The 15,497-nt window shown below is 46.5% G+C and overlaps 1 protein-coding gene across 3 annotated transcripts in view; it reads left to right on the forward strand.

The window, feature by feature from the left end:
* The first annotated feature begins 775 nt into the window (after positions 1–775).
* Positions 776–15,497, forward strand: part of TRIM71 (tripartite motif containing 71) — a 61,824-nt gene continuing 47,102 nt past the window's right edge. The window contains exons 1-2 of one of the 3 annotated variants that reach the window (XM_051788973.1): positions 776–920; positions 1,687–3,376. In XM_051788973.1, the coding sequence (XP_051644933.1) occupies positions 2,486–3,376 (891 nt within the window). In that variant the 5' untranslated portion in view covers positions 776–920; positions 1,687–2,485. Of the gene's footprint in view, positions 921–1,091; positions 3,377–15,497 lie in introns of all 3 variants that reach the window. The other 2 variants (XM_051788972.1, XM_051788974.1) reach the window with 2 other exon arrangements.

Below are 15,497 nucleotides of genomic sequence, written 5' to 3' on the forward strand. Positions count from 1 at the left end.
TCAATATTTCCAGTTTCCTTGTTAAGGGTGCAATGCCATGCGTCCTCTCTCGCTACCACAAGCCATACTAAACAAGAGGGTGGCCACTCAGTCGTGCTGCAGCCGAAACTTTCCTCCATGCCGTTGCTGGTGGCGGGGCGTTTCATTAAAAACAAAATAATTGCGGCGGGTTTTTCGCTTAATTTACGTCTCGCAGCAGCGCAAATGGCATCGCCTCCAATTTTTGCTTAACTTCATCGCGTCAGTTTGAAGGAGAGGAAGCGCCTGCCCCTGGCCAGCAGCAAACACACCCCCCCCCCCGGGCTCGCCCTCCCCGGCACGCCGGACCCGGCGGCAACCGCAACGCCACGGAGAGGAGCCGGTCAGCTCTAGACTGGGCGTCAGAAAACAATTAATCGAGAGCCTTAATGTTTAAAGCTGCATTAACGCCCCGGTGCTTTCAAAGAAGGGCCCCGAAGCCCCGCTCCTTCCCCGCTCGCATCCCAAACACAAAAAGGGCGCGAGGGTCCGGCGACCGCCCGAGCCGCGGCTGGGGCGCGTCAGACCCACGGTGGGAGGGGGGTCCCCGGCGCCGAAACCGGCGGTATTAAAAACCGGGGGGTGGGCGGCAGGGCTGGATGCGGGCGGATGGGGGCAGGTCGGGCGGGAGGAGGGCGAATGTTTCCTGCCCGCCGCCGCCGCCCCCCGGCCGCCCCCCGCAGCCGGGCGGAAGTCAGCCCGCGCCGTCGGAGCTTAAAAGGCTCCCGCACGCCGCGCCGCCCCAGTGCCGGCGGCCGCAGCGGGGCCGGAGCCAGCGCCGCCACCAGCCCCGCGCCCCCCGCACCCCGGGGCCGCCCTCCGCACCCCGCCGGGCGGGGAAGGCGCCCGGCGCGATGGCTCTCCCCGGATCCCACGCCGCCCGGGACGGTGCTGCCGCATCAGTGAGTAATTCCTGCTAATTCACCCCCCGGGGCCGGTGGGCTCCGGCTCGGCAGATCGCGGGGGAGGCGGGCGTTTTGGGTTTCCCAGCTTTTTACCACCCCTGCCCCTCCTTCCTCCCCCTCTTCGGGTTTTATATTATTTTTGTTTTCTCAATAAAACACCACGCGAAGAGGCGAGATGACAAAGGAAATGTGATCCTAGGCGCTGCAGGGGCTCAGAGCGAGCGAGAACCGGAGAGGAGGAGGAGGGGGCGAGCGTAGCGCTCTCGGATAGCATTGCACAGCGGCTCCAATTTGTGCGAGCGAATATAATACACCCCCCATGAATAATTCAGGGCGGCCGGCGGGGACCTGCCGCTGCTCCTCTGCCCGGCCGCGGCCGCCGCAGCCTGTGCGAGCCGCGCCGAGCCCGCGGCACTGACCGGCCGGGAGAGCCGCCCGAGCCGCCGGGCACCGCGTGTGGTGGGGAGGCTGCGGGCTCGGCGCTGCCCTCTGAGGGGAGCCCCGCGTAAAGGAAGGCGTCCGGCGAGAGCCGAGACTCAGAGGGGACTGCTCTTCTTGGCCGCCCTCGGAGCCCTTTTCTTCCCATCTCCTCCTTCTCCTCCACGTCCCGCCAGCGTGAGTCTCTGCCGGTGGGGTGGGCATCAACGCCGCCCTCCATCCCCACCCCCCAGTCATGCGGTGGTGGAGCAGGCGTCGGCGGGGGAGGACTGGAGCCGGAGAAGTCTGCCTGGCCACTGTGTTTCAGTGCCTCTCTCTCTCCTAGAGCTGCTCTGGATTGCAAAAGTGGAGGGGGGAACTGAAACGAAATTTCCCCTTCCCCCCCGACAAGCACAGGTTTAAAGGAAAAGAGGAAAAAACCCAACGCCCCAAGAAGAAAGAGCGAAACTTGAGTTAAGCCCTTGCTGCCCCCCATCCGCCTCCTCCCCGCCCGGCCGAGAGGGACTTGCACTGCCGCCCTGACCCGGTTCTGCGGCCGTGGGAACCGGAGCCGAGCCCCGGCGGACAGAGGTCCGGTCCCCGCTGGATGCGGCGGGGATCGGGCGGTCGGCGCCCATGCACTTTCCGTTTAGGAAGAAGACAAGTAACTAAACCACGTTGTCAAACTGCTGACCCGAGGGGGAGATGAGAAGACTGTGTGAGGTATTGACCGATCCGGGAATCGATACAATTTGTCTAATGCAACGGGGGATCGGGGGTTAAGTACGTGTGAGGGAAGAGAGGATTCATTTTCTGAGGGAGAACGGGACAGCTACACCTTGATACCAAAAATACCCCCGCAGCAGCCAGCCCGGCAGCAGCGAGGTACGAGGCGAGGACCCAGCTCCCTGCAGACCGCCGAATCGATGACACCGTATTTGCAAAAACGGCCAATCGATCCCACTTGGCAAAACGACTGATCGATGCCAGCTTGCTCGTAAGCTGCTTGCAGAACTACCTTCTCCCCGCGCCTCTGTTTATTCCGCCCACGCTTTTTTTTTTTTTTTTTTTTTTTTTTTTTTTTTTTTTGGTGAGTGAGGAGAGACACGTTTTTGCCCCCCATCGGGGAGTCAGGCTTGTCGCAAATGGCTTCGTTTCCCGAGTCTGACTTCCAGATCTGCCCGCTGTGCAAGGAGATGTGCGGGTCGCCGGCTCCCCTCTCCTCCAACTCCTCCACCTCCTCGTCCTCCTCGCAGACCTCCAGCTCCTCCGGGGGCGGCGGCGGCTCCTCCTGCGGAGGCCCGCCGCGGCGGCTCCACGTCCTGCCCTGCCTGCACGCCTTCTGCCGCCAGTGCCTGGAGGCGCAGCGGCACCCCGGCGCGGGGGACGCGCTCAAGCTGCGCTGCCCCATTTGCGACCAGAAGGTGGTGATCTCGGAGCCCTCGGGCATGGACGCGCTGCCCTCCTCCAACTTCCTTCTCAGCAACCTGCTGGACGTCGTCGTGGTGGCCGCGGCCGCCGACGAGCAGAAGAACGGCCGCGCCGCCGGGGCCGGCCCGGCCGGGAGCTCTGGCGCTGGGGGCGGCGGGGGCGGCGGCGGCAACAACCGGCACCACGGCCGCCCGCCGCCGGGGCCACCCCGCGCCGCCGGCTCCTCGCCCGCCGCCGCCGCCGCCTCGGCCGCGCCCTCCTCGACGTCCTCGTCCTCCTCCTCCTCGGGCGGCGGCTCGGCGGCGCTCCTGCTGCGGCGGCCCCACAGCCGGCAGGGCGAGCCCCGCTGCAGCTCCTGCGATGAGGGCAACGCCGCCAGCTCCCGCTGCCTCGACTGCCAGGAGCACCTGTGCGACAACTGCGTGCGGGCGCACCAGCGCGTCCGCCTCACCAAGGACCACTTCATCGAGCGCTTCGCCGCCGGCCCCGCAGCCGCCGGCCCCGCCGCGCCGCTCGCCCTCAGCCCGCCCTACCCTGCCTCGCCATACAACATCCTCTCCGTCTTCCCCGACCGGGCTAGCTACTGCCAGCACCACGACGACGAGGTGAGCCGGTGCGCGGCGCGGGAGGGAGGGAGGGAGGAAAGGACGGAGGGGGCGGCCGCGCTCCCGCCCCTGGCCGGCGCCAGAGGGCCCCCGCCCGCATTGCTGCCTCCCGGGGGCCGGGCGGCGGTAGGGACCGGCCGCAGAGCTCCCGTAGCCCGCGGAGGCGCTGGGCTCTTGCGCGGGGCTCGGGAGCCGGGGATGGGCTCGGGGTTGGGGTCAAGGACGCCCCGCCAGCGGCGTGTGCGGGGGGCGGGAGCCGCTGGAACACCGGGGGAGGGCGTGCGGCGTCCCGGCCGCGCCCTGCTCCCACCGGGCGTCGCTCCGCACCGCCGCCCGGGAGGAGGAGGAGGCGGTGAAGGTGAGCCGGGGGGGCTCTCTGCGAGAGACGCTGTGCCCGGAGGCGGTCGCCGGAGCTCCGGGCTGCCTGTGTGCGGTTTGCGGAGGGGGCATCGGGCTGCTGCGGGCGCTGCCCCTCAGAGGGAGCTCGTCGGGCGCGTACCGAGGGGTTGCGGGGCCGTGGAGATGCGAGAGAGAGAAGTTTAGAGGCGCCTCACCCCCTCCCCCGAGCTCCTAACGCTTCTAATCCGAAGTGGAGTCTATTTTGTACAACTGTGTTCTGCGTGTAACCCCTCGGAGAAAGAAAAAACGAATAAATAGGGAAGGAAGATAACTGTATCGAGGAAAGGACTCCTTTTTGCTTATTTATTTATAAATAAATAAAAAGTAGTCTAAAAGTTAGCAGAGGTACTCACCCTTGTGAATACCAGCTACATCTACTGATACAAAAACGGGAACTTGCTTTATGTGGTCTTAACTTGTAAAACCAAAGCGTTTTAAATTTTGTTTCTGCTGACCCTGACTATTGTTTCATAGATCTTAAAAGAGACAGCGGCTTCTTCAAAATGTACTGAAAGTGTCTTAAGTTTCATTGGGATAGTTTCTTGCTGTGATGGTTTGAAACTTGATTTTTCATTTGAGGCTGGAAAATGGCGATCTGCTGTCTTTCCCCCTTCTGCTCTGGGGGTCAACGCGGGGGATTTTGCTGGAATTTTCCAGTAAATTCAGTGTTGGATGTAGATCCCTTCCAGTATGAACAACAAGGGGCTTCAGGGGAAAATCTGCCTGAGGACAGGGGTAGTACATGAGTTTCCTGTGGGATGCTTGCTTAACTGATAGATGAAGGTGTTTAGCCTAGGGAAATTTGGCGATGCCTTTGTCTTCAGTTTGCAGGGGCACTTTTTCTACTCTAATATTGCTGTACTTCAGAAATAATTTTTCTAGGAAGGTCTGGAAGAGCATTTTTTGTTTCTTCAAGTTGCTAGTGTCAGAGGACTAAGTACGAATTTTGTGGAAAAAGAAAAACCTTAAAATGACGTTTGGAGAATGTGAGGTGTACTTGATGGACAGTGAAGTTTTAAAAAAGAAATCCAACCCAGCAACGTTATTGTAGTTGGGCTGCTTACAGGTTTTTGTGGTATCAAAGTATCTTCCTGCTCGTGGGCTTCCTAGAGCACACACGTAATATTGAAAACCAGAATGAAATGAGGCATGATGTTCTTAAGACAGTAAAAAAGCTAGCTTTTTGCATTCATTTCGGAGTATAACTTTGGACTTCTGGTACAGGCTGAAAAGCTTGTAGTTTTTGTGTTCTCAGTAGTATGAAAGTTCTTGTTGAAGTGTGTAAAATGAAATAATTGACGGCTTTTGGCCATAGCATAAAATATCCATCTTTTAAAGTGATGTATTCTCCATTACTTAGTGAAGAGTACTTGGGACAGGAGCTCCAAAGTATTTTGTGGACTTTAAATCTTTAAATTGCAAAGGGAACAAAGATATTCTAGCCTTGCTTAAACCCTAGAGCTTTTCTAGAAGTAACTTCTAAAGAAGCTTAATTTATTTTACATACCTAATTTTATTTTCAACAGTGTGCTTCGAAAGGAGTGCATGTCTCATAGAATTGGTTTTGGGTGTTCTTGTGTCCTGTAGACCTAGAAATTGTGTTAAAACAAGTAAGCATTTTCAAGCCTTCAGCTCCTGTTGAGAAAGGCTTTTATTCTGCAAATTAATGATCTACTATTGTTCTTGATCAGTGGTTTTCGGTGGTTCCTGAATGCAGGTGTACCTGATGAGTATTTGCAAGTACTTATTAGTCACTCAAGAGGGAATTGTTTGGGAGAGAGTTGGGAACAGTTTACACTGTAATCTTTCTCACTTTGGCTAAAAATATGGGCAATGTGAAAAACTTTTTTTTGAGAAAGAGGGTGGCTGTAAAGCTGTGAGTGTTATTGCTTGTTTAATTCTAAGAATGCTATTTATAGCCTCATAAAAGCAACGATAATAGAAAGGCAGCCTTCCAGAAGAGTACTTAGTGCATCACTTAAGTTCTTTGTTTGGCTAATAGTGTAAAAACAAACCTAAAATGCAAGGCAGAAAGGGTAGCCTGAAAGCTTAATATTAGTAGTTAGAAACTCTGTCTCTGCTCCATATGTGAGAAAAGCCGGTGAGCAGGATATTCCCTCAGACCAATGTCATGCAGATAAGATTTGAGCACAGGCAGATCTCATATGTGAGCTGCTGAAAGAGTAATTTTCTCGGATGCAGTTTCTCCTTCCCCAGGATATATCCTCCTCACCCTGTTTGAGGTGAGTTATAAGGAAGTTTGACCCTGTCCCTGAGGTTTTTATCAACAAAAGTTACTGGCTCCCTTATGTTCTTGCCTAGAACATGATATTCCTGTCCTAACACCACTACTGATTTGTTACCTTTGGTCCTGTTCCTCTCTGGTCTTTCCACCTCTCCACCTGGGAGTCACTGTCCATTCCCCAGCATTTTTCCTCATTCCACTCCTTTTTTTTGACTCCATCAAGTGAGAAGGGGAAAGTAACAGTGTGGGTGGTTATTATTGGATGTTCCAAGTCTCAGAACAAGACTACACATCCACATTTGCCAGACAAGATCAGGATAGTTGGTCATCCTTTGAATGCTGAGAAATGCAGATTTCATGTCTTAACTGGGATGTCTGGAGCAGTCTCTTTTTAGTCGAGTTGGTTCTGGTCTCAGTTGAGCTGTTGCCTCGTGTTCTGAGCGCATACAGTCTAAAGCAGAGAATATTGACTGTTACAGTAGTGGCAAACATTAAAGAAAGTGGAACCCGTGAACTCACGACTTTAAACTTCACTGTCGGAGGTAAAATCCTACCACGGCAGCAGGGGAAATGCTTCAGCTCTGTTTCAACAAAAGTAACAATGTTGCAACTCTGAAAATTTTCTTTTGTCTGGCCACGTTTGTTGTGTGGACATAACTGTCAATGCTATAGTACTAACTGGATGTTACTGTAATAAACCCAACTAGAATAGGACTTTAAACTAGAAAAAGATTTTACTGTAGTCTTACTTGTATTTAAGTAAAGTATGCTAACTGATAAGTCAAAATGCAGAATGTGCTTGATTGTTTCATCTCTCAGACTGAAAGAGCACCTGTTTTTCTTAGAAATATCAATAGGCAGCAAACTAAACCATAATCTCAGAAAACGTTGAAACAACTGTAGGACACTTGGCTTGTGTAGATAAACTACCTGGATTCAAGTGAGTTTGCAGAAAGTGGAAAACACGACGAGTTGCAGGTTAAGTAATGCCTGCAATTATGCCAAGGCTCAGCTGCTGTGTGCTTTAGCATCATTTGGTGATAAGTGGTGGATGGTCAAAACACTTCAATAGCAGACTTCTAACACTTTGTAGGGAAAGCATGGAGTTGCCAAATTCAGTCAACCTAATGGTGTGTGACCCTCTACTTCTCATATTGCTCTACAGAGGCATAACCCTGTAGCACCATGGCTCCCTTCACTGCAAGAAAGGATTTTTAAGGTCTTTTTCTGCTTGCTCTGAGCCACTCTGGTCCTTCCTTTTGCTTGCATCCTTTGGTCAGGATCTTAACTGATCAGATTAATTGACAAACTCCTAAGTTTCTTGCCAGATCAGTGCATGTCAGTGGTTCATAGGGCTGTCAACTCATGTAGACAAGACTTGTTAAATTAGATTGCTTTATTGAATTCTGGATTTGCATGTATTCTTGGATTCTTTGTCTCTTTAGGTTACAAATGGAATGTATTCCTTCTTCTTGTCCTATCACTGTAAAAGATGCAACTTTTGGAGGAATGTGCAGGTATAGGGGAAGGCATTGAAATGCATAACTGTCAGCTGAACGGAAAGCTACTTATCTGATGGTACCTTGGAGAAATTTGCTGATTAAATTTATGTCTAAGCTGCTCTAATGTAGGGTAAAGCTCTGGTTTCACAATAGGAGGGAGCAAGCTGTCTTAACATCTCATGGCTACTCAGAGAACAAGGGATCTCAATTTCTCCTCTCGCAGGCGTGCACTCAGGAGATGCTTCTCTGAGCCAGTTTAACTCACTTAACATGACAGAAACCAGAAAACTTTTCTCCCTTCTTCTAGTGTTGGTATAAGTTAGGAATCTGGCCCAAGCTAAACTGGTACGAGAAAAAGGAATAGTGTAGTTAGGCAGGAATGGTAGGTTAAACATGGTTGCTTTCGTGTAATGTCTTGCAGTCACTGCCAAATGCTGAGCTTTACTCCATGGTGCTCTTAATGCCAGTCACCCACCTCTCACCAAAACAGTTGGCTAATGCAAAGGGAATATGCCTGTGTTCCCAGTTCTGTGTCTCTTGCTCAAGGGCTACTTATATGAAACTGCAACATGGGATACAAATGTGATGCAGGCTTTTGCTATTCCATTTTGTAATGATTAGGGGGTTTGCCTCCTAACAAAATGATTAAAAATTTTAGGAGTGTATCCTGGTCTTAATATGCAATACTTCATTGTGTTGCTGGTGCTGTGACTGCTAGAGCTTCAGCCTTAGAGGAGAATGTGCATGAACTAGAGGAATTCATACTTCAAGTATATGTGAGAAACCCTGTATTCTCCTTTGTACGGATGCACCTGTCATTTATCGTACTTGCTGTGTCTTACTTCTGATATCAAGTGCAAATGCACATACAGGTGCCCATCTGAAGACAATGCTTCAGATTAAGTTACTGATGCTTGTATTTTCCTTTTTATTTTTTTTTTGCCTGGTGAAAAAAGCAAAGGAGTAAGTTATTTTGTTCATATGTGATCTACATAATGTGGAGTTAACATCTTCGGAATGATAAGGGGTTTTAATAGTCTTTAAATTTCACACTATTTTTTAACTTAACAATAATGTTCAGGTATTTGGTGCTAAACAGTTACCTCTTGGTTTATTCTGCCTTACCTTCCTTTTAGCCGAGTCACCTCTTTAGCTCCTGGCTCTTCCCTGCATGCAGAAGTCTTTTTTTATTGAATTGGTTCTCTTTAGTAAGAGAATGAAAACTTTTGGCTTTAATACCACACTGGACAGAATCAAAACCTCCTCTGCTTTGCTTTGACTAATGCTGAAATACACCTAAAGTTTTAGGGTAAATACAGCAAAGTTGTCAGGTTTTGCTGCTGGTGATAATCTGATATATTATACGACATTAGGTAAACATGACTTCAGACAGTTTTCAGTGAATAAAAATTGAAAGAAGCAGAAATGCCGTTCAGGCAACTATTGTGGACTGTTTTTACTTAGAGCATGTCTCTGAAAAACCAGGAGTATTACTACATGTAAGAGTGTTAATGCTTGCAGACTGCAGCATAGACCTCTAAGGCTATGGTGACTTTCTTGAGAAAATATGACTGAAGATGTGCATACAACAAATAGGCATGAAACTAGTCAACTATACCCATAATTTAGTGGTTTTTAACTACAGTTCTGTTAAAACCAGTGTCTTGAAGTGTATCTCATAACTGGGAGAAGGTCTGGCTGAATTTTTGCCTCAATTTAGTGATGAACTTTTGCATCATGTGTAGCAGTTTCTCCTTTCAGCTAAATCTTCAGGGCATGTAAACACGCTTGCTAGACCATGCTTCCTTAGAGGAAAACTACCTAGTTCCTCTGTTTTAAAGTTAAGGAGGTATCATTCCTCTTTCAGTACTGTCTTGACCCTGTCTCTTCCTAGTTTTCCTCCCATACTCCCTTCCTTCCTGCAAAGTTGTTGGTGTCTTTCCATCAGACAAAGAATCATGATGTGTTGAGAGCACAGATCTTAAGCTGCACAAACAATGCACTGAATGCAAGACTAATGTTGCCACAGATAAGATTTCACAGAAGGGGTTTATTGTCTTCAGCTGTAATCCAATTTCAATAGAGCAGTTATGTATATAATCTTGGATCATAATTATGTAGTACATAATTTTTACTAATGCTTTTACCCTATAATTCTAAGTCTTAATTAAAGTGTAGAAATACTGGATGGGAATGGGACTACTGCTTGGCAATGCAAGTATTGGTTAATGTAATGAATGGATGTCCCTGTTCCTAAAATATGTTAAGCATATGTCCTTGTTTTAGCTGTTCTCATGGGCTCAGCTGCAGCTCCTTCCATGGGTTTTCTACTTTCCCTGTCTGTGCTTGAAGAAGGGCTGTGTGGGTGAGATGGGCTTGGTCCTCCTAACAAATTAGGCTTGTGCATCCAAATCAATTTTGAAAGTCATGGGAACAGATAAAAAATGTGCTAAGGAATTGGAGCTACACTATCTGCTAACTGTTTTCTAACTTGAGTTCAAAAACTTTTTTACTATGCAGTGTCACCTTGGACAACTTTTTCTTTCTCTTTCACCTTTGCCCTCCCATCTTGAAGAAAAAAAAGCGTATGTGGCTAAGACAGGAGTAGTACTTCTTTCCTAAAGTTCTTTTGTCACTAAGCTACTTCTTTCGTCCTCTCTTTCTGTCAGTCCTCAACAAAATAATTTTTCAGCTATAGAGTCCATAACTAATAATCTTATTTAGCAACTAAAGATGTTGGCCAGCTTTGAATGCTCTGGCTTTATAGTATAATAAGAAAAAGAGTAAGACTTGGTACCCGTGTGTGCAATACTGACATTTATTAATAAGAATAAATTAATACTTCTATGTTCAGCTCTAAGAAACAAGAGCTCCATTACTGTTATTTCATTTGCTTGTATAACATGCATTTTTTTAAAACCTCAGATGGTGAATTTGTTGGGTGGGATGATACCTAGTCAGCAGTTTTCCTACATATATAGTTGAAATATTTTTGAAGTGACTAAGACTTGAACTGGGAATCTCGAATATTTATTGTTTTATAGTTCTGCATGCTTTGTGCGGTATGCCTCTGCACTGGTGCCAAATTGGAGAAAATGGGTTACCTCCCAGCACCAGGGAGGCAATTTCTAAACTTGTTGGACCGGCAATGGATGCAGGTCACTCTTCAGAGTTGAATACTTAAAATTCTGGGGACTGTGAAGTATGTCTTGAATGCTGTGGTGGAAATGAACTCTACTGAACAAACAAACATGTGAAATTTCTTATACTCACTCCTGAAATAGATTAATGCAACCAGAGGCTGCTGTTGTAACCTCCTGTGTTTTACTCCTGTTTGTTACTATAGTATAATATCTGCTAAGATCACACATGCAAGCAAACCTAGGCTGCTCTCATACCACTGCTTTCCAGGGTTGTCAGAATAGCAACTGCTTGCCTTTGAATCTCAGTGCTGGGAGGGGAGAAGGGTCCTTTAGTGAGCTAAAAGTAATAGCTGAACTTGTGTGGCATCATTTTCCCTTTACTGTTGTTTGGTCTCCATGCATTACCAAAATATTTAAAGGTGTCCTGTCAAGTTGACTAAATTTTATCTTTTCTTTGCTTGTATTGCATGTCCATCCCATATATTTTTGTGGATAACCAATGTTATAAACTACCATCTACCTTTTTGCTATAAACTACTTTTTGCCAATTAAGGTATTGTAAATGTACAGAACTACCAAATGCTGTGTTTGGCTGGATTAAAAGGCTGGCAGGGACCTGAAATACAGGAATCAAACCTCAATGGGATTCTCAGTGGTAATGTTGGAGCTTGTTGCTGTATCTTCCCCATGTCCCATGTTGTCTGGGGTTTTGTGGGTTCAGTCTGCATGTCTATATACTTGCTGTCCAGAGTGGCAGGCATATGCTACAAGACTAATTTTATACAGCCTTTTGTTCAGCTGCTCTTGGTTAACAAAAGCTAAACTATTATTTATGGGAAAATGTCAGCTATCAAACTTCAAATCCTCCCCTTTTCCCTCCCTCTTCACTTCAGTCGTTCTTATCACTCCGCCATTCACACTGTCACTTAATACATAATGAAAAGACCTAACCTTAAATATTGGGTGCAAGTAAAGCTTGAAGGCTGTGCCTTTAAGATTAGTAATCCAACCTAGTGCTGCATCAGAGACTAGAGAAATGCTGCTGTCCTGTGCGAGTGTTGGTAGTGTGGTTTGTGAATCGCCAGTGAGCGAGTCAGTACTAGTCGCCTGACAAGGTTACTGTTCCTGATTCTCTGTAACCTTGAATAATGCCATGTCAGGTCGTGGGGGGTGTAAGAGATAATGATCAGGGAGCTCCTGGGGTCTTGCTGCTTCTGCGTCTTTCTGTGGTTTGGAGGTCAACTATATAGTTCTAAAATGCTTTAGTAAGTGCATGTATATGTAAGGCAGAGTGGGTCTGTTACTTTGAGGAAAAACTCAAAGAGAGTTAGAGAATGGAAAGAAGGAGCATCGGGCCTCCAAGCTGCCTTTTTTTTCCCCTTAAAAAGCAGCGCTGGTAAAGGGTTAAATTCCACCCCCCTGCAGCACACCCCGCCCCCACCACTATATATGGTGTGCCCAAAGGCACTGGAGATTTAATACATTGAAGTTGGAGCGTGAAGGGGGTCTGCAGGCTGCTAGACAAAGTCACTCAAATTTCAGGAATACTTGATCCATACAAGGATGTTACTTGAGAAAGGCATAGCTTCTCTGTAAGAAACTGGTTGCCAAATGAGCCGACTGAATGTCCCAAACACAGCTTTTGTGGCTAGATGAGCAAATTGGAAACCAGATTTTCTTAAGCTGATGACTGACTGACAAGCAAGCCAGCTAAAGTTGTGAGAACTGTCTCCCTTCATTTTCCCCTACAAATAACCACTCCGCTGAAAATTGTGATTCTCCCACTGAAGTGCATGTTAGTTGTGGAGACTATCATGCAGATAATGATACAACAGACAATTTAAATAGACTGAACGAATGGCAAATAACTTCCCCCATTTAGTTACTGTAGAAGCAGCTACAAGTGATGCAACTGTGCCCCATAACAATGTATTTGGTGTCAACTTCTGTTAAAGGCTTTTAAATGGATGGCCAAGTATTTTGGGGAAAAAAGGAGGGACAGATTGTGGAAAAAGAACTTACCAAAAATTAGTATAACAAAGACATTGGTAGTAGAAAGCTTAAACAGTGTTCTGGAGTGGATTCTGGAACACTGAGGTCCCAATGCTTCTAATTCTGCTTTTGTATATAGTAAAATGGTAAGGGGGAAGATTTAATGCTCTCCTTGCTTCTTCCCCTCTTGTACTTGATACAATTAGAAATGAGAGAGGGGATGTAATAATCCCCCTTCCCCCAATATCATGAAAACATTGATAAGATTAGAATTAGGAATTGGATTAGAGTTATAAATGGTGGCTGTTGACAATGTCCGAAAAGGTAACAACATGCCCTTTCTTGGGTGCTATCTGCCTTCTCCATTCTAGACAACATATATTTAAATTGACAATATTATTTCATCGTAGCTCTTCCTCTCTTCTAGCATTACTAATTTTTTCATGAGCTCTGAGCCTCTTACTAGGTAACTAACATGACCCTTGAGCTTCCTGTTGCTGAAGCATAGCTCCCTTACTGGAATTATCCTGCAGGGTTGTTGGTGGGATGGTTCATAGGGGGTTTAGTGGGCAGTCTAAGCAGACTTGCTGTTAGTGGAAGCAAGACTTGAAGGATCTTGAGATGACTTTCTCTGCATAGCTGGCATGCTGCTGGAGAGCTGTCCACTCCAAATCTCCAGCCACTCCTGAGAGTTGCTTTTCCCATTTGTATGCATTTTCCCAGTGCATGCAAATGCACACATATCTGATAAACTTCACAAGCTTTAGACATTGTGATTTGTCAAAACAAAAGACTTAATCTGCATGTTATTGCCTTTCTGGCAAAGGTGGTGTTTATCCCATCTTTTCATATTATCAAAAAGTAGTTGAGTAAGAACCTCTGAATCTGAACTATTATGCTAAACAGTAGCAGCTGTGTCAGTCTGACTTCTTTGTCTCTGTACAAAAACAAGTGGAAAACTTCTAAGGCAATGTTCACCTGAACCTGAAGAGGTGCATGTGGGCCTTTCATTCCAAGTGGCTTATCCTTGAAATAATATTTTCAGGGAGCAATTGTATGCTTTGGTTGCATATGTTGTTATGTATTGTTACATGAAAGTTATGTACTCTTCCACTGTTTTTAGAATTAAAAATTCTTTATGATATAGGAAGGTAGGTCTTCTACAGAACTACTAGAGATTTTGCTAGTTCTGAAGCACCACAGCTAAAATTATTATAATGTGTACACTTCATTTCCCCTTGTAAGAGACTTCAGCATTGACTTGGATATAGGTTAGGTCAGCATGTCTTTGTAAAGACTGGAGTAGCTGGGTTCTGTGGCTGGCCACTTAAGCTTGTAGTGGCATACTATACACTCGGGCTTGGCTTAGATCTAAAGGCTCTTCTTTCACTGGAACACTTCCTTGTCAGTCCTTTCCTTACTTACTTTTCCTATGCCTCAGAGTCAGTGAAGTGAGTTCAAGTAGTACATGATTACTGACAATTTTTACTAGTGCTCCTGTCTTGGTCTCTTGGCAAAAATGGAAAAAAAACCCCAACTTTTATACACTGAGAGAACAAATAGGAGAACCTTAATTTAAAAGTGCAGGTGTTAACATGAAACTTACTTTTACAACACAAATCACCTTGGGCCATTTTTTGAGTTAATATTCATTTTCATATCTCAGTCTTTGGATGCTGCAAGCGATTGAATTGTATTTATCTTCAGAGAGTACCATAATTTTTGTAGTTATAGAAGTAATTTAGGGTGTTAAACTACTTATAGCTTTATTTTAATTGGTTTCCCATTTGCTTGCCTAGCTAAAAAAACTTAGTGTGGAAGACTTACTCAGCTGCTCATTTGGCAACCAGTTTCTTACAGTGAAGTCATGCCTCTTAATTAACATCCTTGTAAATACAATTCAAGGTCAGCATTTTTATTCTGTATATGATATCACTTCTGAAACTTGTTCTTAATGCCAGCCTATACCATTCAGCAAAGAACAGGACCACTAAGGAGCTTAAGTTGATGAAACCCCTCAGTGGTGTGGACTCTCCCAGGTGGGGTACAGGAACAGAAAACTGTGTTCATTATAGGCATAGAGAAGTGACAGTGTTTGCTATGCAGGCAAAGCAAAGTGGTTGCACAAAACCAGCTAGTTGCCTCACTAGCTTTGTCACAGGTATCAGTTATTATCTAAATGTGCATTTCTTTTCTGCTTCAGCCTTCTTCAGCAAGTCTTGTGCTCTGTATCTGATCCCTTGTGCGCTGATCAGCAACAAATAGCAGGGTGAACTGGCTCAAATCTAAGAGAAAAGAAGCCAGTGCCAGGCTCACTGAAGTCATTGGACAATGGAGGTAGCAAAATCCTGCAGCTGAAGATGCTCTAGGGAAGGAGAAAAAGCACTGAAGTTCCCTTTCTCTCTTCCAAACCTGTTCATCTCTTTTCCTTCCCCAGCTCTGCCTTACACTGAACAACCAAAACTTTGAAAGGGAAATTAAACAACATGTGTACTTTGAATGAATTTTTGGTTAAAGCCATAGTTGAGCTTTTCATTAGAAAGCCTTCTTGTGACTAAACATCTAGTGCAAGTCACTGTGTAAACATGGAAAGTGTTTATGCCTCTCAGCTGTTCAGTAATGTGCTTTTTTGTCTGTTGCTATTCATTTGTCTTTGTTATATATTGTCAGTATATGTATGTAAACATCACTTTTATATAGTATTTATGAGGGTTTGGCTAGCATAGCAAGACTGACTTATTTTTTTCCTAAATGAAAGATAAATCTTGACAGTTAATCAATCTAGGAATAATGTATTGAACCAGTTTCCTTGTCAGAACTGCTGTTTTGTCTTTACCAAT

Source organism: Manacus candei, unplaced genomic scaffold (genome assembly GCF_025592945.1).
Source record: "Manacus candei isolate 608988 ecotype Guabito, Panama unplaced genomic scaffold, ASM2559294v1 h1tg000026l, whole genome shotgun sequence".
NCBI classification, from domain to species: Eukaryota; Metazoa; Chordata; class Aves; order Passeriformes; family Pipridae; genus Manacus; species Manacus candei.